Source organism: Coloeus monedula (assembly GCF_965178545.1).
Source record: "Coloeus monedula genome assembly, chromosome: 10".
Classification (NCBI taxonomy): Eukaryota; Metazoa; Chordata; class Aves; order Passeriformes; family Corvidae; genus Coloeus; species Coloeus monedula.
This window is the reverse complement of record NC_138790.1, coordinates 16085585-16111765: the sequence shown is the minus strand read 5'-3', so window position 1 is coordinate 16111765 and position 26181 is coordinate 16085585. Positions and strand designations below refer to the sequence as shown.

Sequence of the window (26181 nt, the reverse complement as noted above, 5' to 3'; positions counted from 1 at the left end):
CTCACAGTTCAGCTGAGACATGCTTCAGCTCTTCCTTGCTCTCAGTTTCAAAATGTCTTCAGTCTGTCTATGTGCTGCCTTGTCATGGATCTGTTAACAAGGTCAGCATGTGAATACATTGAGATTTTTTTCCTCCATCAGGAATTATTATTGTTCCCCACCTTTGAATACACACCTTTTACACTCCTCAGCACAGATTGATGCTCTTATCTGCCTGGCGTTTTTTGCTGATTTATAGTGTTTCCTTGTGGGAGGTTTGCCCTGAAGGTGTGATTGCAGGAGTAAGGTCTTTACTGGTGCATCAGCAAAAAAGTATTTGCACATCACCAGGGAAGAGCTACCAGTTGGGTGGTAGAGCTTTCTTATCCCTCACGTAGACTTGCTTGTAGGCTATGCACTAGAGGCTGAGTGGCTTGTGCTTATTTTCTTTTTCTTTGTATGAGGTGGTTACCAAATGTTGGGGGGCACAACCACCCAGTACAGAGGTTGAGTTTCTCCCACTCCGTACAGAGGATGAGTTTAGAACCCTCGGAGGCTCAGGGTGTCTGAAGTTCCCCCAGCCCCCTCTGGGTGGTTTGGCAGCAATTAATTGCCGCCACCTGCTGACCAGGCACAGGATTTCTCTGGCCCGGGTACAGCTTGTGCATGTCCTGAAGAGTCCCCATCATGCCCTCCCCAGCAAGAGGGTGATGGGGCAGTAGGTGGAGGTCAGGGTGCCTGCATAAAGCAGGAATACCTGGGGACAAATACAAGACTGGTCATTTAAAGGTCGCACATGCCTTAGAGTGAACATAACCATGGGTGAACACTGAGCTGGTCTGGCTTCGGGCTGCTGTGAACTTGTAGGCTATCGAGCAGATCATGGATGAGATCAAGCCTGGTACAGGAAGTTTGAATGAGATATAACCTTGTATAACTATGATGTTAGGTGCAATCAAACTGCATGTCTTCGCTTTAATGTATCTCTCTATAGAAGGCATAAAATTCCGGTATTCTCTTTTAGAATAAAGGAAAACAGAGAAGCAAGAAATTTTACCTAATCCTAAACTCTAGAAATTTAAGTTTTCTCTTCTTTGATTTAGTGAAAAGACATGAAGAGTGTTTATCACTGTTGTTCAGAAACTATTTCATATTGTTACCTCTTAAACAAAGATGTCTTTTCACACTGGTGTTTCTGAACATTTGAATGCGAGGTGAGCCAGACAAACAAGTACATTAGACTGAAGGATGTAATATGCCTATTAGACAGCGTCACTGCACCAAAGCTTCCTTCCATGGCCAAATTGAAGGAAGCAGCAGCACTTGCTGTGATCCTCTTCCCTGGCTGCCCCAGCAGTGCTGTGCCTGGGGCACCGGTGCAGGGTTACATGGCTGCCATGGTAGGAGCTGACTTCTGAAGCTCTTGGAAATCCTGACCTGCTTTCTGCCCTTTAATGAAGCATGTGTAGCATTTAACTTTTCTGGGGTCAGTCCAGGCTTTCAAGCAGCAGAGCCAGGGTAGGGACTCCTCAGTATCTTGCTTTGATCTGAGTTTGTTCTTACAGCTTGGGACCTGCTCGTAGGCCATCCCAATCTGCTGCCTCCTGCACAAAGGAGCTCCTGTATTGGGGCAGAACCCTACAAGTGCTCTAGGGACCCAAGGAATTTCATGTCTCCATAGAGACTATAATCTCATTTTCTCTCCTTTTCAAAACACTCTCATTTTCACAGGAATGCATGGGGTTTCCCCTAATTATCCTCTAGTGAGTCTCCATTTTTTTTGCATGTATCATTTTTTAATTTGTTTGTTTGTTTGGAGGCGGAGGAGAAGCCTCCAAGGAGAGATGAAATGCCATGCATGGCAGTTCTGCTCGGCTGCTGCGATGCCGTCCCTGTTCTGTCAGAGCAGGGGAAGGTTGCTATTACCATTTTCTAACGCATGGCCTTAGGTTATTCTTGCTTTCCTGAGCAGTTTGAGTTGCTGCACAAATGTTACTCTAAACCCCCATTTCCACCCTCGTTGCTCGACCCGGTGCCTGAGTGACCAGTCCTGCTGATCCTTTATCTCTCTCCTTGCTCCCTAGGGCTCCGGGACTTCGAGCAGCTCCGCTGCCACCACCCCATCCGTGTCCACCCCTGTCACTGGCCACAAGCGGATGATCATCCCCAACCAGCCTCCCCTCACCGCCACCAAGAAGTCCACTGCCAAGGGTCCGGGGCAGCCAGCGCCCATCCCGGTCACTCCCGTTGGCACCCTGAAGCCGCAGCCGGTGCCGGCCTCCTACGCCACGGCCTCCACGCCGAGCCGCCCGGCCTTCAACGTGCAGGTGAGGACGGCGCAGCCCAGCCCGCACTACCAACCGCCCGGCCCGCAGCCCGGCCACTACGGCAGCCTGGGGCCCGGCCAGCCCTATGCCTCTGCGCCGTCCCGCCAGCCTGCTGCCCCTCAGTACGGAGCGCCGCAGCCCCACGGGCCCGACTACGGCTATGCCCCTCCGCCCGGCCGGCCCGCCGAGCCCGCCTATGGTTACGCGCCCCCGCAGGGCCGCTACCAGGACCCCTACTACGGGGGGTACGGCGGCAGGAACGGCTCCGAAGCGCCCTACATGCCGCAGAGCTCCTGGAAGGCTGAGCCGGCGTATCCTGCAAGTAATGCCATGGGCCAGGCTCCGCCTGGGCTCTACCAGCCACCGGGCACGAAAAAGACCTACATCACTGACCCGGTGATGGCCCCGCAGCCACCCACCCTGCAGCAGAAGGTAGGAGATGTGGGCATTTCTGGGAGAGCCACATGGCTGAACATGGCCTGGGGCAGTCCCTGAAAGGTGGCAGGGGGTTAAATGGTGCTATCAGGGGTGTGGGGCAGGTCTCCCTACATATGACTTCTTAAAAGCTGGAAATAGGGAACTCTCCTCTGCTTTGAAAAGAGCCTCTGTGGGGGCCTAGAAAAACCGTCGGCCTCAAAGGGTGAGATGCTGTCAAATGTGAAGGCATGATGTCAGCCCGCAGGAGGGAGGGAGGCTTTGTCCCTGTGACATGCTGCTGCCCAAGGAGCTCCCTGGCCATGCCTTTGTAAGGCATTGCCTTTTCTTCTGGGCACTCCCAAGATGAAGTAAGAGGTTGAGTGTGAGCTGCTTCGTGTGCCTGTGGACATCCCTGGTTCAACAATTCATGCTCCCTGTCCTCAGGCAGATTGGAGGTACACGAGAGGCTGGTTTTGATTGTGGTTCAGAGTGATTGCAGAGGTTGTCCTCTGGTTTGTCACTGTTCAAAGATCACTTATCACTGAAACCACATGGAAATGAGTCCCCACAGAGCTCGGCTCTGGTTTTCCTCTCCGGTGTTGGTACACTGGGTGGCCCCCATCCACTTCAACCAGTGCCTGGACCTCACAAAGTGTAGTCAATTTGAAATAGAAAGTTAAGGTGGGTCTGCCTGGTTTCTCTACCCAAGCTAATCTTGGCTGGCTTTTGCCAATTCTGCTGGTGGCCATCTCTAATGTGGCTCTGGGAGGACAGAGGTGTTTTAGTTTTGTGGGGCCTGCATTGTATATGACGAGCTAAGGTTCCACCAAGGGTGGGGCAGGGAGGCAATGATGCCATTGCTGCCCAGGCCCATCCTGGCACGGCTGAGCACATCCATGCTCTTGAGTTTTTGGGTGCTCACAGGGAAAGGGGAAGAAGCTTCTGATACATAACAGAAAGCCCGTCCCTTTGTCATTTCCTTCTCTAACAGCACACAGATGGTCTTCCCTGAATTCTGGGTTTCCTGACAGTGGGAACTTTGGAAGACAAAGATGTTTCTTGAGGCAGTTTAGAGAGGGCAAGAAATTACAGAAGTCCTTGAAATATTATCTGCCAGCCACTAAGAAACTGCTTTTTCTCTTTTCTTCCCCTTCCTTAACAAGAAGCTTTGAAGCAGAGCATGAAGCAATAAACTCTCAGCTCTGCAGGTACTTGGAATAGAGCTTAGACTGGAAAGTAGTGAAAGACACAAAATTTGCACATAGCCTTAACTGATGTAAATTGTTGTGGTTCCAGTGGAGTCACTGAGGAAATGCTGAGGTACAGCAGATCCATATTTAGACTTTTATAGATACAAGTAGGCATATATATAAAAAATTTAAAAACTGTAGTTCAGTCAGCATCTCTATGGAAACGCAAATCATCTCAAACCACAAACAGCACAAGCCTGTTAGTCTCATTTGCATTACAAAGCTGGAGGAACAATTTAATTTAGCTCAAGTTTGGGGTTTCATGTATGCCTATTTATATTTATATATACATGTTCGTGTGTGTGCACATGGCATTTGCAAATACACATGCAGAAATACTTCATAAATATCTCTATAAAAAATAATTTCACTTCTTCTGCAGAACAGACTATCATCTGCTTGATGGTAGATCCCTCCAGAAACTTGCTCTCTCTTCCAGCCTGCTAAATATCTCTTTTCTCACCTATTTCACTTTTGAGCTTACAAATTTTTTGTAACATATTGGTGTCAGGATTTGCCTTTAAAGCAGTGTTGTCCAACCTTACCATGTGCTGTTCTCGTTCTCTTCCTTTGCAGAATAACTCATTCATAAAATCAACTTTGGGAATTTTTTTATTTAAAATGAAAAAAAAAAAAAAAGACCGTGTTATAGCCAGATATCTGTTAGGGAGAACTGTCACTGTAATTTGACTTGGCTATCGTGTGAATTTTAACATCTTTTCCTACACACACACATGCTTTTGCATTTTGTTGTGTTTTGCCTTTTCAAGGTTGGTTTGAAACCTTTCAGTTAAGGAAACAGAAAGGGTAAGAAGCATTAATACGTATCACATAAAATGTAAGATGACCTTTAGGAATTTTTCTTCTTGCAAGGGGATGATTTTAAAATATCAAACAATTTCTAAATGTATTTAGAAAAGTGCATTCTTAATCTTGAACACAGTTTGTGTGCAAATTATTAAGGATGTTGTAGCAAATCCATCTCAGATTAAAAGTTCATGGTCCTTAATTCTAACATATACCATGATCCATCACTGTGAGAGGTAAAGTTTTTCATTAAATTTGTTTCATGTTTTTAAAGGGTAAAAAAAAAAGGTTTATATTTGGCATTCTGGCTAGGAGGAGGTTCATGACACTGTGGCTCTGTGTTTTTAGTTGTGTACTAATCATGTTGAAGTCGCTGCTGATCCAAAATAAATCTGGATTGGTATGGGAACAGCAAATAATCTGTACTGGTTCTTAAAGCCTGCTGAATACAATGAGTTTTACTCACACACAATTCCACAGTGCATTCTGTCCTTGGGCCACTTACGGAGTGAGAGTCATGCATGTGAAGCCTCTAGGCATTTTAGTCTTTTGCAGTACGCTGTCTAGCATTAGTGCCCAAGTCCCAGTTAGGAAATGATCTGGTGGAGTGCATGTCCTCATTTAAACCTTCATGTGCTTCAACAGCCAAAAAACCTCAGGATGGTGGGTGGTGGGGACTTCTGTAGGAGCAGCAGCAGAGTTCTCATGAGACCATCACAGAAACTTATGACACAGTTGGCTCCTCTCATGCTCGTGCTGTGCCCGCTCAGAGCAAGTCAAAATCTGAAGCCTCTCTCTTAACTTCTCCTCTCCCAAGGGGCAGAGGGCACAAGACCAGGGTGGCTCATTAGGTACCCTGATTTCTGGCACCAAGATGTCCGCTGTAAACATATGACAAAGCCAGTTTCTGACAGGGAGTATTCCCAGAACTTTTCCCTGTGGCCAAAGCAGGGTCGATAAACTTCCACCACTGACCAGCTCAGCTATCACTAAATGTTTCTGTGCTGGACTGGTTAAGACGCTGAAAACCCTTGTTGAGTTCTCGTATTTTCAGATTGGTCTAGGTCCTTTCACTGTTTTGGTCATGTTTGAGCATTTTTGAGACACTATCACATCTCCCAAGTGGATTTGTGGACCTTTCAGGTACCTCATGTACCTCCTGGCGTATTTGAGGGGTGGCTCTGGGAGGTTTGTTCTTCCTAGATCTCAGATCCCAGCTATTCTCCTAATTCTACTCACAGGCTTTGGGAGCCACATTCCTTCCCGAAGGGATCTGCATGTTTTCAACGTCCCGGCTGGGTACCACTGAAGCCATTTGAGACAGCTTTGTGGCTCTGGTCCAGAATGGTGGAAATCTTAACAAAAACATTGATCTCTTGAGAGCGATTTACCAGTTTGGTGAGGACAGAAGTGTCTTGCAGCTCTGATTTAGTACAGCATCCAAATCCATGTTCCTTTGCTGCGGATTTGCTGGAAGAAGAAAGGGAGCAATGTCCCTTTGGAGCCATGTCTGTTCTCCCAGACACAGCACAGGTGCCTGAGTTCCTTAACCTGGTCAGCCCACACCAGCCATGGGTCCCAGTGTCCCCATTCACACCTATAGAGGCATCAGTGCATATGGAGCATGGCCTCCTCTTCAGATAGCCCTTCAGTTTTGCAGCCTTTCCAGGTGAGCACCATGAAAAGTTGGGAAACAACTGTAAATTAGGAGGATTTAGTGAGGCAGCTCATGCTTGTGACGTGGTTTAGATGGTGGTGGCCGCTCGTGACTAGCGGACTTCAGCCACCGCGTGGTTTCCGCACTGCTGGAGGTGGTTTCTTTGCTGCCTGCTGCACCTAGCCCTGACACGGTCTCATGCAGCTTGCAGTGCTCAAAAGGGACTGTGATGGCTCGCTGTTTTCTCGTTTTACTCAGCTTTTGTCAGTTTTTCCACTGATTTAATACCTGTGATGGAGACATTCTCTTGGAAGTTTCATCTTTGCCTCAGAAACATATGCTCACCAGTGCCCTTCGCTATGACTGATGCACTTCTCTTGTACTGGTTTAATAAATTTTGTAGTCTGCCATCACTCACATAAAGGAGATACCTCCGGCACTTGCGTTTGAACTGAGACTAATTCTCTTGCTGTTTGCTATTAATTTAGCAACTAGAAATTTTTCCTTCTCTGCAGATGAATAAAATCAGTCTGCCAGATTCCCTCCTGCTGTCACAGGGATATATTCCTTCCTAGTGTTGCTTTTGACTTGTGGTGAAAGGCAGGCAGCTTGCTTTGCACTGCTTGCCTCCCCCAAAGTGTCTTCTCACCCAGAATTTTATGTCTTCACCCAAGTGTCTTCTTCACGAAAGTCACGTATCGAAAATTTTCAATGGATGGAACTTGGAGACAGTGTAAAATGATGATTGAAGTTGGTTTTCTGTCCGTGTGGGACAGTAGCTTCCCACAGTTTTAATATGCTAAAACAAAGCAAAACACAGTAAAATGAAAAAGGGTTATTTTAAATATTCTACTTTGGCATTTAATGAATTTAAAAAGACTGAGAGCTAATGTAAAATGAAATAGAAGGTGAAATTCTGAAATTCAGAGTTGAATCTGCGAGTTCAGTGTGACATTTCAAAATTTCCAGATGAATATGCAGTTCCTTTCTACCCTGAGAATAGCAACAAATGTCAAAATGTTGACATTCTTCACAAAACAGTAATTCAGAGTTCTAACCAGCACTAGCTGTATATCAGCTGCTGACTCTGTCATTGCTTCTGGGTGGATTAAATTAAATACTGTTGCTTCTCTTAAAATGAGGAGGAGGGGAAAGAAGGCAGTGGTGTCTAACAATAAGATGAGAAGCTCAGAGTTAGGACTTGTACTACTGTGGCATTGAGAATGATGTTTTCCTCTTCAAGTTATTATAAATCTCTGCATGAAAATCTTTGTGGGTTTTTTCAGGTGAATAGGTGCTGGCAAGAGATGCAAAGAAGTGTTTTCAGAATGGTGTCCTTATCCTGAGTGCAGGAATCTGACACAGTCTGGTTTATACCCTAAACTTTTGAAAGAGGCCAATTCTTGGCTTGAAATGTGTTTAACGTTTTCATTTGAGAACTTAACTCTTTGTTCTTTGTATTATATTTTTATTATTTAAGCACTCCATATACTAGCAGGAACCAGCTGATGACAGAGCAATTAATCAGTTTTTTCTCTCAGGAGTCATATGTTTGAATTGTTTTCTTGAAATAATGAAACAAAGAGTTGCCAAACAATTACCTTGAAGTTAAAGATAACAGGGAGCCTGCAGTTACAGGAGCAAGTCAGGTCAGCATATACTGAAAAAGCAACTTAAATTTACAGCTTCAGGATGCAGCTTTTGCAGTTTTAGCCTTTAGTCAGCCACAGTGGGTTAGAAATATAAGAGGAATAATTGAGAAAGAGGCTTTTGGCATAATACCTGGATGTTCTTTCTTGGTCCTTCTTAAAATAAGCTGAGGACAATGCCTCCACACATGATAAGGCATGGGGCAACCTTGAAGTTAATCAAGGGCTCTGTTTCTGTGCTGGTTAACTCTTGGCAACCAAGTGTCTACCTTGAGAGATACTGCCAGACCGTGTTACAGGCTAACACAAGAATTTTGGGTCTGAGATCAAGAGATGCTTGAGTGTATACTTACATAGCATCAGAAGGGGAGGCTGGCTGGTTTCCAGGCAGTTGGGGCTTGCCTGAGCCCTGGGACTGCCTGAGCTCAGGTCTCTATGGGGCAGCCTGGTCTGTAGCATGATGAGACAAGAATGCTTGGCCTTGCTGGTGCTTTACAGCTTTCAGTACAGAAAGCAGCACCCATAAAAGTGAGTGCCACTTAATTAATTTGCAGGCAGGCTGTGGCTGTTCTGTGTGATGGTGCTGCTGATTACTGGAGGAGCTGATTCCTTCCATTTTAAAATACACTCGAGTCCAACCACATTGTAATTCTTTCAAAGCCAAAGCACCAGAGCGTGTGAGGAAGCTGTTCTTCTGTCAGATAACCTCTGTGTCATTGTCAAGTTTATTGCAATGTAGGCAGAACTTGAATGGGTAGAGAAACTTGTCCAAGGTTAGGCACAAATTGATTAGGAGAGTTGGGCAGAAAAAGGAGATGAGGAGCATCCTGGTGTCATTGGATGGCTCCTCTGAGGTGAGAAGGTCTCTGGCTGCCTCAGTTGGATGTGAAACGCTTATGACTTGATGGTAATGCCAGTGGTAAGTCACTATGCTCGCAACACAGTGACAACATAGCTTTGGGTGATGTCTTACTTTGGCCATGTCATTTGGAGTGGATCTTTCTATATTTGGGTGATTTTCCCACTGACCTCTGTGAAGCATATTTGTGGTCTTAATCCAGTTTTTAGTGGCGCATGTACAGATAAAATAGTAATGATTGGTTACTGAAGCACCACTTTGTGTAGGGGCTGTGCACAGCTTAAAAGATGGTTCATTTTTCCATGGATAGGCATGGTTGTACACAGATAGGCTCTTGAGCCTATTAGAATGAGCAGGCAAGTTAGAAAACTATCATGGTGCACAATGAGCAGTGCCAGCCATATAGAGTCCCACCAAAAATAGATATTCAGTTGTAAAGATTGCAACGTAGTCTGTAATGACTGCTGGTATAATATTTGTTTCATCCAAGAGTAATGGTATGAAGTAGTTGCTAATATACGGTTACATTTACTGATCATAAATGTTCTTGTGTTAAACTAACTTTGGCCTCCACATAATGGGCTTCCTGTTAAGATTTACCTCTGAATAACTATAAAGAAACATAATATAGTAAATTTAATAGCAGCCTTTGGGGGGAAAAAAAAGTTAAAAAAAAAGAGAGAGGTTTTCTATCACAGGCTGAAAGAACTCCTGCAAGGCAAACAGAATCTGCAATTACACTGACAGTTTTGTTCCTAAATGAAAATAATAGTGAATTATAAAGCTGTAAAATTGTTTTCACAACAATATTTTGTTTTTATAACTCATACTATTTCACTTAGTAGCTGCCTGGCTCCAGAGCAAGTTACATAACATGATATTATGAGTATGATGCCTCAACTTTTTGTCTAGGGAATTAATTTAAGGGCTCTAAACTTTCCAGTCACATTTTCTTCTTTGTTCCAGATGCAGTGTATTCTCTCTGCTGGAAAAAATATCAGATGAACTACGTCTTGCTTGTAGCAGAGTAATATTTGTATGCCTCTTTATCCACACTAACAGGGCAGTGACTTAGTTTCACATGGCTCCTCAAAATAGTCCAGGTTGAAATGGGCCATCTAAAGTCAGCTACACAAAACAAATTAGAAGAGTGGAGCTGCTACGTGTTAGCTGATCAATGTAGCATTAGCAAGGATTTTCCACAGTGTGGTTTAGCACCAGCACAGACAGATGAATTATTCTTACTGTCAGTATCACTCATCCTCCCAATTAAATATTTTTCTCAACAAACAAAGAAAATTTTCTCAAATGAAATGGCTGTAACTTAACCTCACTTATTAGGATTAGTTTAGTCATCAGTAAAATGGAACCACACCTGAGCTATAGCACAGCAGATTAGCTATCATAATTTTCATCATGTTATTGCCTAGTTAGACTCTACCAACACCTGAAGGATGTATTTTTCAGGGGTTTCCTCCAGATTTATGAGAGCTGGTTGTTCATTAAATGAATCCCCTTCTTTTCTGTTGTTGCTTCAATAGAGCTTAAAGTGCAAACTCACGCCTTTTCCATGGAGAAAAATGGTCTAAGTGGACAAGGAAGCTCCTGCTGTGTATATGCCACTGGTGGATTCTTTCTAGGCTGTCACCAGGAAGTCTGGTGGGTTTTATTTTGCAGTCCAAGTCAGCCAACAGAAGAAGTCTCCATGAGGAAGTGCCCTGCAACATTTGTATTCTTGTAAACCTCAATTTCATGTGTATCTTGCAGACTTAAAATTTCAGGTGACAATTGTGTTTTCGTGATCTGATGATCAGCATCAGAAAGGTGCTCTGCATCTCATCTTCTCCAGCTTGTGTTATAAGGCTACTATTCTGTTCCTTGCTGCATCAAAATCCTTTCCCTTGCCTATTATACAACACTTACTTGTGACCTCTCTTTCTACAGGCTGCATCCCAAAAAGATGCTTTAGAAACACATCAATTCTTGCATGACCTCATTTGAATACATCAGTTAAAACTTTCTCCTGAACCTATTTTCTCAACTGTGTTTCCCCTCATCTAGATTTTTCACAACTTCTACATGTTTTTACATCATTTTCCCTGAGGTTTTTTGTCCTTCAAGGCTTAGGCTTAAAATTAGGCCTTTTGCTGCTGTAGAATTTCCAGATCACTGAGCAAGTGGTGGATGAGCCTTTCTAGTAGGATTTTCATTACAGAGAAACCATGCAGTTGTACTGCAGGCAAACATGGCCCTGTAGGTACCAGAGGGTGTTGGGAGTGCACGTGCTTGTGTTTGTTTCTTTGTGAGGTTGCTCACCAGTAAATGTGTCCAAATATAGTTTTCAAATCTGAGTTCAGCTTCCCTCCCACCTTTCTGTACCATTTCACCATCAGGTCACCTTCTACTGAATAAATACAGAACAGGAATTAAAACCATATGTGTAATTAAAATAAATTCAGCATAAATTTAAACAGCATGAAGATAAGAAAGGTAGAAGGATAAAGACAACTGGAAGCTCAGTTCTGTGTGACCTGCTTTTGAATAAACAACATTATATTCCACAGTCAATTATCCAAAAAGTACAATGTGTTCTGTTGCCAAAAAAAGGTTGTCAGATAGAAGTGGTTAGTCAAAAGGACACATGCACTGGAGTGAACATTAGTCTATTGTACTCAGTATAATATTATACAAACAGAGCTGGCTTGTTACTGGCTTTTTTTTTTTTTTTTTTTTAATTTTTGACCACAGATGTGATTATGCAGCTTTTTAATATTACTTCATGAACATCTAATTGCAGGCTTCAGCAAGAGGTGCAGACATTGCTAGGGAAATCAAATAAGGTATGCTCTGTACAGCCCAATAATAAGGCTTCCAATACAAAAGTGGAAAAACAAGTCATTAGTTACAACCATCGAACAGAAGAGGTCTAATGGGAGCCACAGGATAAACATTCCATTTTATTATGTCTTCGTTATATGTTTTGCAAGAATCCGTGGTTATAAATTAAAATTGCTTTTTGCAGCAGTGGCTGTAAAAAGTTCAAAATCTGTGAATGTACCTATTATTTTTATTTATATCGCAGCAGGCTGCTAGCAAAATTAACTTTTTTCCCCCTCCTGTTTGTTAGTTAAAAGATGGAAAATGCATACAAATGCATATCTACAGGCAGCGCTCAAAAATGCCCCCCGCCCTTTTTTTTTTTAAATCGAGATGGCATCAATTTAAAGTAGGAGACAAAGGAGGGGAGGAAACCCAAACATCTCAGATAAAATTAACTTCCTCACCATTGCACAAGTTGGTAGGGTCTGGTGTTTGGTTTAGAAATTTAGATTAATGCTAGTGAAAACATCCAGACTGTACTTTAACAGATGAGACCAGGGCTTTGCTTGAGACCATGTCGCTGACAAAGCAGAAGAGTTTCCAGGGCTCTTCTCCAATTGAGCTGGCAGTCTTGGAGACCCTCATTACCAGCAAAAAAAGCAGTATTAGAACAGGATTTTCCCATGCTGTCTTCTGCCTTCTGAGCTGCTGTGTGAGGAGATGTGTTCAACCTCTGACTCTGCCCCAGACTTTCTCTTGAACCTTCCAGCAAAACAGTTAATTTGTTTGTTTCTTAATTCAGCATTTGGAAGCCACTGCCCCAAGGTAACAGCCAGAGCAAGAGATTTGTGGAATGGAAGTTTGTGGTGGCTGGAAACATCTGTTTCTCCTTTTAGAAAGGATACAAAGACATGCAGTCCTAAACCTTCATCACCCTTATCAACCCTTCTGCTTCCATTTAGGAGTTAATTGTTAACTGAGGCACCATAGGCAGCTTCTCCTCTCGAGGAGAGAGGCTATCCTGGACAGGAGATCTGTGGCTTTCACCATGCAAATCCCAACCATCAGCAAATTAGTTCTGATCCATACTTCCCCTGATCTAGGAAACCCTGTTGTCAGAAGCTTAAATTCATTATGTGGGGCCTGCACGTCCAAGGGAGAAAAACCCAATTCTATGCAAATTAGAGAAGGCAAAAACCCCACTGCCCTAGAGACTTTTTTACCCTTTCACATTAGCATTCTCCATGGGCCATTGAGGAAGCAAGCCAAGGTGGTCTCACTTGTGCTGGGAATTCCTGCTGTAGGTTGAGGTTCATAGGCATCTTTCTACATGGACTGGTCAGAAAGAGCCCCCAGGTAGGGACTATAGCACATCTCTAGGATGGATCAGATAAAAAAATGATACCTGTTTCTGAGTCTCCACAATGCTGCTGTTGCTGCTCCCTGGTTATCATCATTATAATTCTGCTAGTGTTGCTTAATAATTGTTCTAAATACTGGGTAATGACAAGAATTCAATACCATGGAACCTAATTGTTTTTCTGTCATTGGGAATTTAAACAAACCTCATGTTTAATGTTGAGGAACCTGTTTTAAAGTAAAAACCAGAATTTTTCAACACAAACTGGGTTCCTGCAAGCCTTGCCTCCCACTGTGCTGCCAGTTGCTGAGAAATTATTTTATTTCCCAATTTAGATGTTGGACAGTGACTCAATGTGCCCTGGAAATACTATCGTTCTAGCAATTTTCTCATGTGGTAGCTCAGCTTAATGTTGGTGAAATGGGTAGTTATGAGTCCAGACACTACAACGTTGGACTTGGATTCTAAAAATAAATGTTTGGTTAACTTTTAGTCGTCAACAATTTTCTACTGCCACACGTTAGAAAATGGAATAAGTGGCCTCATGCAATTCCAGGCACACTCTGTGGTCAACAGAAGTATCTGCAGAAGATTAAATATGGTGGTAATAGAGATAAATGCAGTGGCTGTTCTCACCGTATGGTGTGTGCACTCTGATGTTTAGAACCTTGGGAGCAGAAGAGTTAACTGTTTGGTAAGAAGAACAAGTGAGCAAGTGTGGGTCTAGATAGACCTTACTAGCATGCCTGATTTCTCAAATGTCTCCTTTATGGCTTTAGACTTGGTGGTTTAACCTTTTTCCTTCTTAGTTTCCTCTCTAAAACAGGTATAATGTTTTACCTCCTGTATCACAGTAGGGGTTTCAAGACTTGATTGTCTGCAAATTAGTTTTAAAGTCTAAAAATGCAAAGTAGTGTTCCTATTTTCTGTGTGAAAGGCAATGAAAATCATGTGCAGAGCCTCTCACAGCAGGCACAGTGGTTATTTGAAATGAAGGATATTTCTGCACCTTTGTATGGAAATGAAAGAAAGATCTCTCTTAAACCTGTGGTTATTAAAAACAGTTAACTTTTAGCATTTATGTAGTGTTTTATATTGTCAGAGCTCTCTTACGAATCTCAACTAAATTCTTCACAAAGCCTCTGAAAAGTTTATGGCAATATCCTGCTATTACGGTCATTTCCCCAAACTCAGAGAGGGAGAAAGTAACTCAGCCAGGCTCACATGGGTAGCAGCCTCATGGCTTTCTCCTGCCTTGGTGACAGACAGAAAGCAAGGACCTGTGCCAGGCAGATAAAAAGGCTGAATGAGCTATTTAATCAAGTCATATGGTTTTTCTGAATAAGTCAACATTAGGAGAGTAAAGTATATACATTCCTCGAGGAGCAGTGCAGAGCTGTGACCTTGTCTGGGTCTAAGGGCTTTGGTAGGATTTAGGATGAATGTGGCCCACTCTCCCATGTGCTGAGTGTGTGCTTAGAGCAGAAATAGGCAGTATCTCACCATGGCTTAAGTCCCTGTTTTATTTTGTTGCCAAGCACGGGGAAAGGCCAGTGAGATCAGGCATGACTACTGACATCCTCAGCTTTCCTGTTACTGAAGCATCTGCATGTTTTATGGGCAACCAGATGCAAATAATGTAGGAAATGAGGAAGGGGATAAATGTTGTTGCCTAGTGTTCAGGATTGTTCAACTGGTTTCCTTTGGTCTTCAGTCTGGGATGGTTCAGACATTTGGTGGCCACGTTATGCCCCATTTGGTTTTAGAAGGCTTTAAAACAAATTCATTTATGGAAGGAGCTGTGTTGCAGCTGGAGTCAGGCTATCTCTGTACAGTAATTCCAGCTGTTGCTGGAATGAGATGAGAAACCAGGAATGAAAACAAGCAGACATCCAAAAATGCCACAGCAGATACGACGCCACATATATGAAGCACATATACAGAATTTGTATAAAGTAACATTTTAGCAGTGAGTTTGATGTATCCTATGAAGGCTCTTGAGTTGTAATGTACAGGTTATAATTTTGTGGTATGTATATTGGACCAGAGTGAGGTCACTGTAGCAGTATTGACTTTGGAGCAACTCTGTTGATTTAGTAACAGCTAGGAGTATAGAGCAGAAGTTAACATAGTATTGTCATCTGAGGTTCTCAAGCAACAGCTAGGAGACTGAGTAAATAATTGAGTAGCCTTTTCTATTCTCTTATTTCCTGCCCGCCTAAAACAATTACACGTTGAACCTGCTTCTGGTACAACAGTGACCTTATGGTTAGCCCTAGGGGAATCAACACCTTATCCCTGCTGGTTACCAGCCTTAACATTTTTCAGTACTTTTCTTTCATGAGACATTGTTTCTAAGCAAACAGAGATTTTACTTCCCATATAAGAAGATATCCGTGTGTGCGTTCTTGTAAAGAAGAAGGAAGAGGAGTGCTGTAACAGAGCAGCTCAAGTAAATGACACCCTGTGGTGGAAACCCATCCATTTCTGGGGGGGTTTGGTATAGCATTCAGAGTGGGCTGTGAGTGATTGGGGCTGTTTCTAAACAGACACCACCAGTGATGTGAGACGCATCAGAAAGGATTGTTGGCAGTTTAGGTAAAGAGCAAAAGTAGGTATCAGGAGGGTTGTGACCAAGCATCCTCACAGGTATGAAGCAGAAATAATGTAGAAAACTTGGGCCATTTTGCAGATACACAGTTTCCTCCTAAGCTTTCTTTCCAAGCCCCCTACTTCTGATTTTTTCCAGAAGGATTTCTCTGAATCTCACATCCTATTTTTCTTGGAGAAAAGTTCTTTCCTCCTTCTCTTATGCTCCACACGAGAGGCAGCTGTTCACTCCTCCTTAGTGATGAATATATACAAGGATCAGTATACAGGGTCCAGAGCATTGTGATGACAGTGAGCACGGCAGCTACACTGAGCTTTTGCTGATGAGAGCTTGTTACTCATGGTTTTGTATCAGCTCATATCTGCCTCAGCTGTTCTGCCGATGCCTTTCTTCCTCGACACTGATTTTTACTTGAATTGCAGGAGACTGCAATTCCTCGGCGAAGGTGTGTGGCTTTCCTCAGACCTGTGTGATTGCCACTGGCTAAATCTAGATTGGCAGGCGCTCAAGAGATTCAGTGCTGGGAGATACATGAGCGCTCATAAATTGTGGGACTACAAGAATGAATACAAAAACCTATCTGACAAAAAGAAGCAACGTGGAACTGCTGATATATGTTTAGTCAGAGGTTTGCTGTGGGATATTAAGACCCAGATGCATGCACATGAGTACAGACAAATATCAGCTGGGTAATAACACTTCTGGAGCTCTACCCATGTCCTCAGTGTTGGCTCATCATCCACGATTTCTGCTCTTTTATGCCTCCTATTCCCGAAGTTTAAAGTATTGACACTGAGGACTGACTCTTACGGCCTTCAGCTGAATACGTACAATGTGTTGTTTTTAACCAAAACATACTTGAGTGGCCTAATTTCAGCCTTTAGCACATTTGATCAAAGAATTTGCCAGCTTGGTTTGACAGCTTGGACCCTGTATTACCTTCCTTTCCCCTGGGGGTTACTGTGGATGAGCTGTTTCACACTGGTTTCCCCCATCAACCTGCTTGCTCCAGGCACGAGCAATTCAGGTGGCTCATTGTCCTCTCATAGGAACTCTGGTGGGATTGCTGAATCTTTGCCCAAGGGAAGAAGCCTGGACATTACTGTGCACAAGCACCGAAGGACCATAAGAATGCCTCTGAATAGACAGAACTCATCATGCAGATGCAAAAACCAAACCTCGTTTGGGTTAATTAACATGCCCAAGTCCAAAGAGAAAGTGGTGTTGAAGTGGGGGAAGTGAACCCAGAGGTTTTGACATGCAGTGGTCTGTGCTTCCCCTGAAAAGGGGAAGTTGTAATGGCACCTGTAAGGTTTGCGGGGTTTTGTGTGAGGCCATCCAAACCGCCAAATCCAAATTTCAGTGAGTCTCTCAGTTTTCCTTTGTTCCTGCTTCACTGGGCTCTCAGAGAATTTCTGAGGGAAAAGGCCATGTCTGTGTGTCCTCCTGGGAGCTGCTGGGCACAGCTGGTAAGCCTAGGAGCTGAAGTCCTGATGTCTTTCAAGTGATGCTTCAGAATGGCATTGCCTCTCTGGCTGGGATGCACAGGCACAGGGCAGTGAGCAGAGAAAACAGGGTGGGTTTGAGTGTATGTGTGTTTGCTCAGCAGAGCACAGCTGCATTGTCTGCTTGTTTCAGAGCACAAGGGAAAGGGGACAGCCAGCGGTCACCAGCCGCCTTTAGTAAAACATTATCTCAATTAATCCTTTGGTTGTGTTGTTTATTAAGGGACAGTGCTGCCCACACAGCATCTAAGTTTATCCCCTACCTTGTGTTAGTCAAAAGGCTAGGGCAACCTGACATTGCAGCAAGCCTGGAATTCCTCCTGTGAATGACACTGAAAGAGCAAACCTCAAGAAAAGCTTTCAGTATAGCTCAAGGCATAGCCAGTCCTGCTTGTTTGATCTCTCCCTGCTTTCCCTCTCTTGCCACCACAACACACATTAGTACTTGCTGATTCATGAACACATGTATTCCTTCTCGCTCTACATCTCTCTCTTGCATCGTCTAACAAACAAGGAGTTTGTACAACTGTCTGGCTTCTGGTGAAAGCACTGAGCACCTTGCAGAGCTGACCTTCAACATTTCCCTCCCTCATTGTTCTTGTTTTAACATGAGCAGGTTTTAACCTAAAGGTGACAGGTCAAGAGTGAGCCAAACTTACATCATGTTTGATGCTCTGTTGGTCCAGCAGTATTTGTCTTGGTTATATCGTTGTAGTAGTAGTGGATCCCAGAAGTTCATTGCTGTTTCTTTTCCTGTGTCTTCAGCATCCTGATCAGTAATAGCAGTAGTCCTTCCTTTTTTTATTTTTTCCCCAAACCAAGACACAGCAGTTTCTGCTATCTTGTGTTCTGGAATGCCATTGCATATATCCATTGCTCTCTTTATATGGGTCATTTGCAAATCTGCTGGTGCCTTGTGTAGAGATCAGCTTCTTGAGAGACCTGCTGTTTCCCCACCAGTGCATGAGCTGTTTAGGTCCCAGTCTTTGCTTTGGAAAATTTTCTACTGTCATTCAGTGTCTAGGGATCTGCTGGCTTTCTTAGCACCTTTGTTGGTTTGTGCTGGGACACTGGCACTTGTTCAGCTGGGGCTGTGATCTGTGTATATTTGACATATCGTTTGCTCTTGTCACGCCATGTGTTCTCTAATTACACTGTCCTGGATGGGTGCCAGCAGGAAAAGGACAAGACATACAGCACTAAGTGAGATGGCAGAGAGGTTTTACTGGTGTGTGAGGAAAGATTTTGTCCTGCCCTTTTAGCAAATGTTTGATATTCACAGGAATGTCCAAAGTGCTCTCCTTGTTCTCGGGAGCTGGGGCCCAGCTCCAAGCAGTTGCAAACAGCCCTCTCAGCCTTGCACAAGGCTCTGTGATGTGAACACATGGCTGTTTTCACACAGGTCCTCCCTGCACAGGAGTGGTGTCCTGAGTGCCAAATCACCTTTGAGCCACAAAGCACTTACTAATCCCACCAAAAGCTCTATGACCGACTGAGACAAATTCACCTTTGAAAATTGAACTAATGCAATGTGATGACTCAGAAACATCAAGGGACTTTTGTATTTGTTTGTTTTGAACCACAAATGCTTCTGCCTGAGGTTTACCTAGGGTCAAGCTACAAACTATAGAGCCAAATTTTGACTGTGCTGATGTTTGGAGCTTAGCCCATTATAGGAAAACCAGTCCTTAACGGGGATGTGTAATCAGATTTCAATTTCACCTCAGAGCCAAGAACTGATCTCTAACTTCTACAGTTCTGCATTTTCTGTAAAGTACGTATTTATAGTCAATGTGCCACTGCCACATGACTGCTAAACAAGCAAGTCCCAAAAGCAAACACCGTAAAATAGGAAACCTATGGACAGTATTTACATCATCAAAGTTTCCCTAAATATTTTCAACTGTTACTGTTTGTCTAATGTTGTCATCATCTTTTTTGTTTGTTTTTTTCTCTTAATTGACTTTGAGCAGATTTTTTTTAATGTGAACTGCACACCATGTTTTACTGGTATTTTGTCAGGGGGAAATGTTCATCTAATTTGGAGGGAAATCCTGTTCAGGCATGAAGATAAAACAAGATTTGTGTATTAGGTCTGTTTTCATCCTTTGTTTTAGTATGAATATAGCATTTAGGTGGGGAGAGCTGATGCTCATTTCTAGTGCAAAACTGGTTGTTGATCCTCCTAAACTGAGTGGAAGTAGCTGACAAAGAAAAGTAAAGAAGAATTTTTTGGGGCATGTTTCATCTCAGGCTGAGGAATGTGTAACTTTTGCTTTTCGTATCTTCACGTGTGATCTTGCCAAAATTTCTAGCATGCTCACAGTGCTCTGACTTCATTGCTGCTTTGCTTTTTTTGACTTGTGATCATCTCAGCTTCATTACTAACAACTAACCCCTTTCATCACTCTCTCTCTCTCTGTTTATTTAGAGATTGACCTTTTGAGTGTTTGCACTAACAGTTTCTCTTTGTGAATTGTTCAACCACCGAAAATAAGTTCCAAAAAAGGGAATGTTATTTTTCTCTTGCCTACTTGCAGCATTCAGAAGTTGTGCCTGTGCACCTGCTTTTCAAAAGAAATGCACCCAGATGCTCTTGCCTATTTTGGGATGCCCAGAGCTTACGAGACAATGCCCTGTAATGAAAATTAACAATTGTGACTTGGCCTGGAGGGTGGCATTAGGATGTATTGGCACCAGTGATAACAAGGGGGTCAGGCACTTTGTTTTGCATCCCCCTTTGAAAAGTCTCCTCCAGGGATGCATTACTGAGCTCAGTTTCTCCAGAGCTGCACACATGAACAGCATTTGCTACCGTTTGGGGCTGGCTATGAGACAGACCCTGAAGAACCTGCAGCATTTAGAAGAACAAAGGAAATATTCTCTCTTTATTTCTTTACAGCACCTAAGACACAAATAAAAGGCAGAGAAATCTTGCATATGGAAGAGCCTGGACATTTTCAATTTTTTGTAATTCTTGGCTACAGACACTGCTTTAGAGAAGTAAAGTGTACAAATGTTAATAGGACGGCGCAGTCTTGGTCCAGCAGTCATTCTAGAAGTTAATGCGTTGTCCTCTGAACCATTGATAAAATTTCCTGGATGAAGAAGAGAAGGCAGAAAGTTACAGCAGGAAGAAGCAGAAACTCTGACCGAAGTAGAGGAGCAAGCCTTGAAAAAGCCCAGAAGCCCTGTTTGCTGCAGAGCAAAGCAAAGCCAAGGAACGGAAGACACAGAGAAAGCAGGACACTAAGGATTCACGTCTACCACAAACAAAAGCAGCTTTGGAATGGTTATTGCCTAGGACAGCACTTAGGAACCTCAGTGCTCAGAATTAGGCAAGAGTGACTGTGAGGGCTTTTGACAGAGCTCTAGGATGCATCTCCTCTCTTAAGTGTGAGAGAAACAAGAAACCACAGGGAAATGACTGCAAACCCCCTTGTCAAAAGCTTTGAGAAATCTTCCTGACTTCTACTTTTCCAAACTTGACACTGTTATTCCTAAATCTGTTACATTACAAAACACAGCACATGTGCAAGCTGCTGAGTTGCTGTTTAATGAAGCATAGTTTCCTATTGCCTGTGAGACAGTTTTTACAGACATGAGGTTTACACATTGGTTTGGCTACTAGAGCCGAGCTCTGAGCTCGAGAGACTGCAGTGGTCTCAAGCAAGGGACGATAACTCTGTTATTTCTGTACCTCATTTAGTAGCCCTGTTGAATTATCTAAGACTGACCAAATGAAAGCTGAGGTCAGATTCCACCTCTTCAGCCCCACAAAGAGCTATGAGAAGTTAATCTTTGTGGTATGTGGTGTCACCATTCAGCTGCACTGTCACCTGCGCTGATCTAACCACATGGTGCAGGAAACAGCAGTACATTGATAAGAGAAAATATTCTGCTTCTGTCACAGTCATTTCAGGCCCAAAGCTGGGTCTAGCCATGTCCTCTAGTGCATAAGAACTTTCACTGGCTGCGGGCTCTGGCATCTGCCATGCACAGAGGTTTCTCAACCTTCAATCTATTGGTTAAGAGACACGTTTTGTTTAAATCGTACAGGATTGCAGCTTGCCAGGTTGGTCATGCTGAAATATGTGGGTGCTGTGCCTTGCAGGGCCCTGTGATCCATCTGCAAGAGAGATTAACCTCCTAGGTGTCACTTGCCTATTCCCTGAGCTTTGATATGGCCAAGCTGTTCTTCAGCCAGTAACTCATGCTGGTGCTGGTACCAATTTCCCAGTATCCCTGGGTTACCTTGTAAGGTTGTTGCCTTCCCCTTAATTAATTTACTCTGAAACTGTCCAAATGTCATGGATCAAGCCAAAACCAGCACAACAAAGCATACTGTCTTTGATCTTGATTACAGTAGGTTTGGCTTTGCTCATTGCATTTATACTTTTCCTTCCTGATCAGCTGGCTGTAGCTTGTGCACCAAGATCCATTATAAATTCACTTGGTCTGCAGCTTCATTTGCTTCTTTGTTGTGGTCCTCACCCTTCTTTTTACCACCACCTCTGTTCAGATGTCTGGGTGGACTGTTATGACTATGACCAGGGTGTTTATCTTCAGCCTCACACGTCCACCACCCACTTTTGTCCATGGTGAGGATCCATCACTCCCTCCCTGTCGCTGGTGTCCTGCACTGACAGCCATGTTGAGAATGTTCAGTGCAAATCTGATCAAATTAAGCAGAAAGGTTCAGACCCAATGGATTTCTCTGGGTTTCAGGTCATGTTATGCGGACAGACTGAAGCATTTAGCACCCAACAGGCCACTTGTGTGCTGGAAGCAAAATTTTAACTGTGTGGTTACCACCCTAACTGCTCCATCACAGGACAGCAGCTCTGTAATGCAGCATCTAAGCTGGGCAGCCTCTGCCCTGCCTGCTTTTTGGTGGCGTTACCAAAAGGGTGCCTTGGAGATGGCAGTTGTGGTAGACCAGCTCTGTGCATCTGTGACCTTTGTTAGGGACAGGGCATCATTTCCTAATTCTTGTGTTCAGCAGCAGTGGGAAATACGGAACAACTTGGGTAATGCTGACCAACAGTTTTGGGGACTCAATGACTGTGTGGAAAGAGGCAGGGAGAGGGAGTAGAAACTCCCAGTTGAGAGTGGGGTATAACTAATAGGTCGCTGCAGCTGTCTTCCCTTTTTGGCTACACTTTCCCTCTTGATTTCTAGCATGGAGAGGAGCAGGGGATGCTAAAAGTCTTTCCTGCTGGCAGAGAGGAGGAGTTTGGATGTCTCTGCCAAAAATGTACATTCTTAAGGGAACAGCCAGGTGCCTTGGGGTCACCCCAGATGCCTCCGTTCATTGAATCGTAGAAAACTAAAATCTGGGAGACTCTCCATGGAGACTATCCCATTCACATCAGAAAAACAGGACTGAGTATCAGGGATGACCTTCCAGACACTTCTCCTGGTAAAGGCCATTTCTTGTTGGGAATCCTAGTGTTGCTACCAAATACCTGCTGGGCTCCTGACCTGAATTCCTGCTGGTGTGGTACTAAGAGGGTGCCCCGGCAGAGGCAGCCTGTCAAGATGTTTGCTCCGTGCCAGGTTTGATATGAACAGAGATGTGGGCCTGGCATGGGGGTGGTGAGCTGCTTTGGGGAGTGGATTTGGGAGGGCTTGAGACCTGAGCTGCCTTGTCTTCTCTGTTCCCCAAAACAAGGAAATCTTCATTTTTGTTGCCAAAGCATGATTTTCTTTTCCTTCAATATAAAATCAAGGCCTCAAGCCCGAGCGTTGCAAACACAGGTTAGCCCCTGATCTTTCTCATTAGAAATAACTGTGCAGTGAGAATATGATAGTGCAGCTGTAATACATTGTGATCTCTCTTCCCTTTCTTCCCTTTGAGGCCAATTTTTTCTCTCTGGCACCCAGCATTAGAAATACACATCTGTATTTGGCTGCTAAAGGAGCAGCCTGAGGTAGGATTTTCCATAGCACAATGCACTTGATTTAGTAGGGGCTGAGGGGATGCAGCAGTTCAGAAAAGGTGACCTCTTATTTAGTGTTTACAGATGTATTTTAAAGCTTGACTTCAGGCACGTGAGTTTGAAAATGTTTGACCTAAAGTTCTTTTCCCCTTTTGGTTTACTGCCAGCTCTTATCTGGTCATTACTGTAGCAGGTCACCACATTATCCCTTAGTAGCAGCTATCAGTAAGTGTCAATTCCCAGCAAATGAATTCAGCAACTTGACAATATTTTTTTTTTATGATGTCTATTTAAAGATGACAAAAATCATAACTCTTGTAGGCTTGTCACTGAGAGTTTTTATTGAGTTTGTTGATGAAACAACTTCACAGATCAGCTGAAGAGGAACTGCAGGGTTTGAAGAAGCAAAAGACTTTTGATAGTGTGCAGTAGTCCAAGAAATTGAAGATAGAAACCAACTGGCTGGCATCCTGTCCATATTCCTTCTTCATAGTCAGACCATGAGGTTCTCTTCACACCCCTGAGAGAAGCAGACCATTTTCCAGTCCCTCTGGAAAACAGGCCAATCACCACATGAAGCAGGGGGATGTTTTTAACCACGGGAGTTAGAGAAGGGGAATTAAGACCTGGAGGGCGTCAGTCGGGGCGAGCGTGACCTCCCTGAGTGCAGCAGTGCTTCCTTCTCTCCTCACATCCTGCAGTGGAAAGTTCCATTGCAATACTGTTGTTTTACAATTACAAATTTTATTTGCTGAGGAAAGTTTGAATCTTGTGGACGTTTTGATAACAGCCCATAAACTCTCCTCCATAAATCTGTTTGGTGAATTCCCTGGTTGCCATTTGCATTCTCATCCTCTGTGCAGGCCAGTGGCTCTCACTGACACTTTATTTTGCAGTCAACGAACTGACTGGCAGAGTTTATGGAGTAATTGCAGCATTGTGCAACAAGTGGGAAGGTTTATGGTTTTCTGTAGAAGGAAGATATAATTGTAACAACTAATATAACTGCTGTAGCAACGACCCTGACACCAGGTTGGTCCATAAAATTCCAGAATTGGATTGAAAATAGTATCTAAAAAGTGTGTCTTGGGAATAAACTTCTATTTAACAGAGAGGAATGGATTTTAGCTGGTTTTAACTGTTGAAGTTAATTTAGGTATCATTCCCTATTCTTGAAAAGCAGGGATTTGCTCATCCTCCAAGCTTCAGCAGACTGGTGTTACTTAAAACTGTGGCACAGAGGTTCTGCAGTTGTATGTTTATCAAAGTTAATGTACTAAATGTAGTATTAATATCTTCTGCTATAACAATAGTTATCTGGTGTATCTTGTTCCACTGTTCATTCAGTGGAACAGTCACTCTTGCATTACCCACCAAAAAAGCCCCATTCTGCAGAGATAAAATCAGACTGTGAGGTAAATCTAATACTAGGTTGTGCTGGTCTCTGAAGAGAAATTACAGTTTCAAAACCTGGCCTTGGCTAAACTCCTACTGACTCTGGCCGAGCCAAAATTTAACCTATGATATAGTAAGCACCACTTTTTTTTCCCTTAAGCGAAATTGAGTCACATCAGGTCCTTTAAGCATCCTTGTATTTTTCAATCTCCCTGCAGATGATACTTGACCATAAAACATGCATGTACTCTAGTCAAAAAACCAGCAGAGCTGAATTGTCTTTGTCCAGAGTGCACAGCTTTCCTTTCCTCTTTGCCATGCTGTCTCAGAGGATCGCAGCTCCAGTGTCTGAAGGCTCTCGTCCTCTGAGATAAGTTTAGAAATGCAGGCCCAAGGTGAAATTTCCTGCACTGGTATTAGGCCCAAAGACAAGTGACTCCATCTTCTAAACACTGGTGGTGTGGCACTTCCAACCTGCTTCATGAAGTCACCCAGATTCATGGCCTAGATGCTTTTACAGGTGGGTGTATGCTTTTATAGGTATATTATCTTTCTGTATATTGTATGTCTTATACACATGTATACTATATACCTGGGATTATATTTTTGAAAAATCTTGGTCTTGTTCTCCCACTAACTCTTTTCTCTAGTATTCAAAGCAGAGTGTGGAGAGGATATGTTAAAAAGATTCTGACTGAAGGAGTGGAATTCGGATGTTGCAAGCATGCCCAAGGGAAAGAGTAAAAGTAATGTAAGTTTAGTGCAAAGAATTTCACAACGTTGACCTCTGGTACATCAGGCCTAAAGCCTTTACTACATTTGCACATGGTTTTCATATTGCCAATTCCTCAGTTGGATTATTTTCAACTACCGAGCAAATCTACAAAGACTTTTCTGTGTCATTGCGAAAGGGTTTAAAAAAACTAATTTTCACAGCAAAGAGCTCTCTGAACTTTGACCCTTGGCCTGGGAGCTGCAGTAGGTTGCTGTCCTAGTGTGTCCTGGTGTGTGGCACAGCACAGAGCAGCACAGTGTAGACTGATCCCCTGTGCTGGCTATCAGGCACACTGACAATGTGTTCTGCAAACTTCTCTCGTCATGCCTGTTTTAAAATGCCATTTTAATAACTGAAGGCTTAATGCTAAACTTCCAAACCTTTAATGTTGTTTACACAACATACAAATCAGACCTATTTTGACAAGCTGTGAACCTTTGTTAGGTGCCATCACGTTGTTTTAGAACAGCACTGGATTTCCAGGAATTGCAGTAAATGAATGAATGAAATTAAAGCCCTGAACTTCAGCCAGGGCCGTGGATGCACTGGAGGCTGTCTGCCTGCTGCAGAACACCACTTCATCTTCTCTGATGAATCACCAAGTTGTGTGAGGCATTAATAAACAAGTGCCAGAGAGAAAGAAGGGTGTTATCTAGATGTAATAAACTCCTGAACTGCCTGGAGAAGGTGACATGCTGACAAGAAGTCATCCACTATGAAGCAAGACAAGCCCCCTCACCTCTTGGGCCCAGTGATAGGTATCACAAAGCCACTGTTATCTGAACCATTATCTGTGGAGCCAGCCCTGCGTGGTTGCCCCATTAACAT

At 43.5% G+C, this 26181-nt stretch overlaps 1 protein-coding gene and 1 long non-coding RNA gene across 7 annotated transcripts in view; one reads left to right on the top strand and one right to left on the bottom strand.

The window, feature by feature from the left end:
• The window catches only part of LPP (LIM domain containing preferred translocation partner in lipoma), a 323633-nt gene that overhangs the window by 201327 nt on the left and 96125 nt on the right, over positions 1 to 26181 (top strand). For all 6 annotated transcript variants that reach the window (XM_082288305.1, XM_082288308.1, XM_082288304.1 and 3 more), the window contains one exon: positions 2064 to 2738. In XM_082288305.1, the coding sequence (XP_082144431.1) occupies positions 2064 to 2738 (675 nt within the window). The remainder of the gene's footprint in view (positions 1 to 2063; positions 2739 to 26181) is intronic.
• On the bottom strand, positions 4568 to 18300 carry LOC309576780. Its single transcript, XR_014226712.1, has 2 exons — positions 17901 to 18300; positions 4568 to 7236 (listed from the first exon to the last, which is right to left on the bottom strand). It is a non-coding gene; the product is annotated as an uncharacterized lncRNA (long non-coding RNA).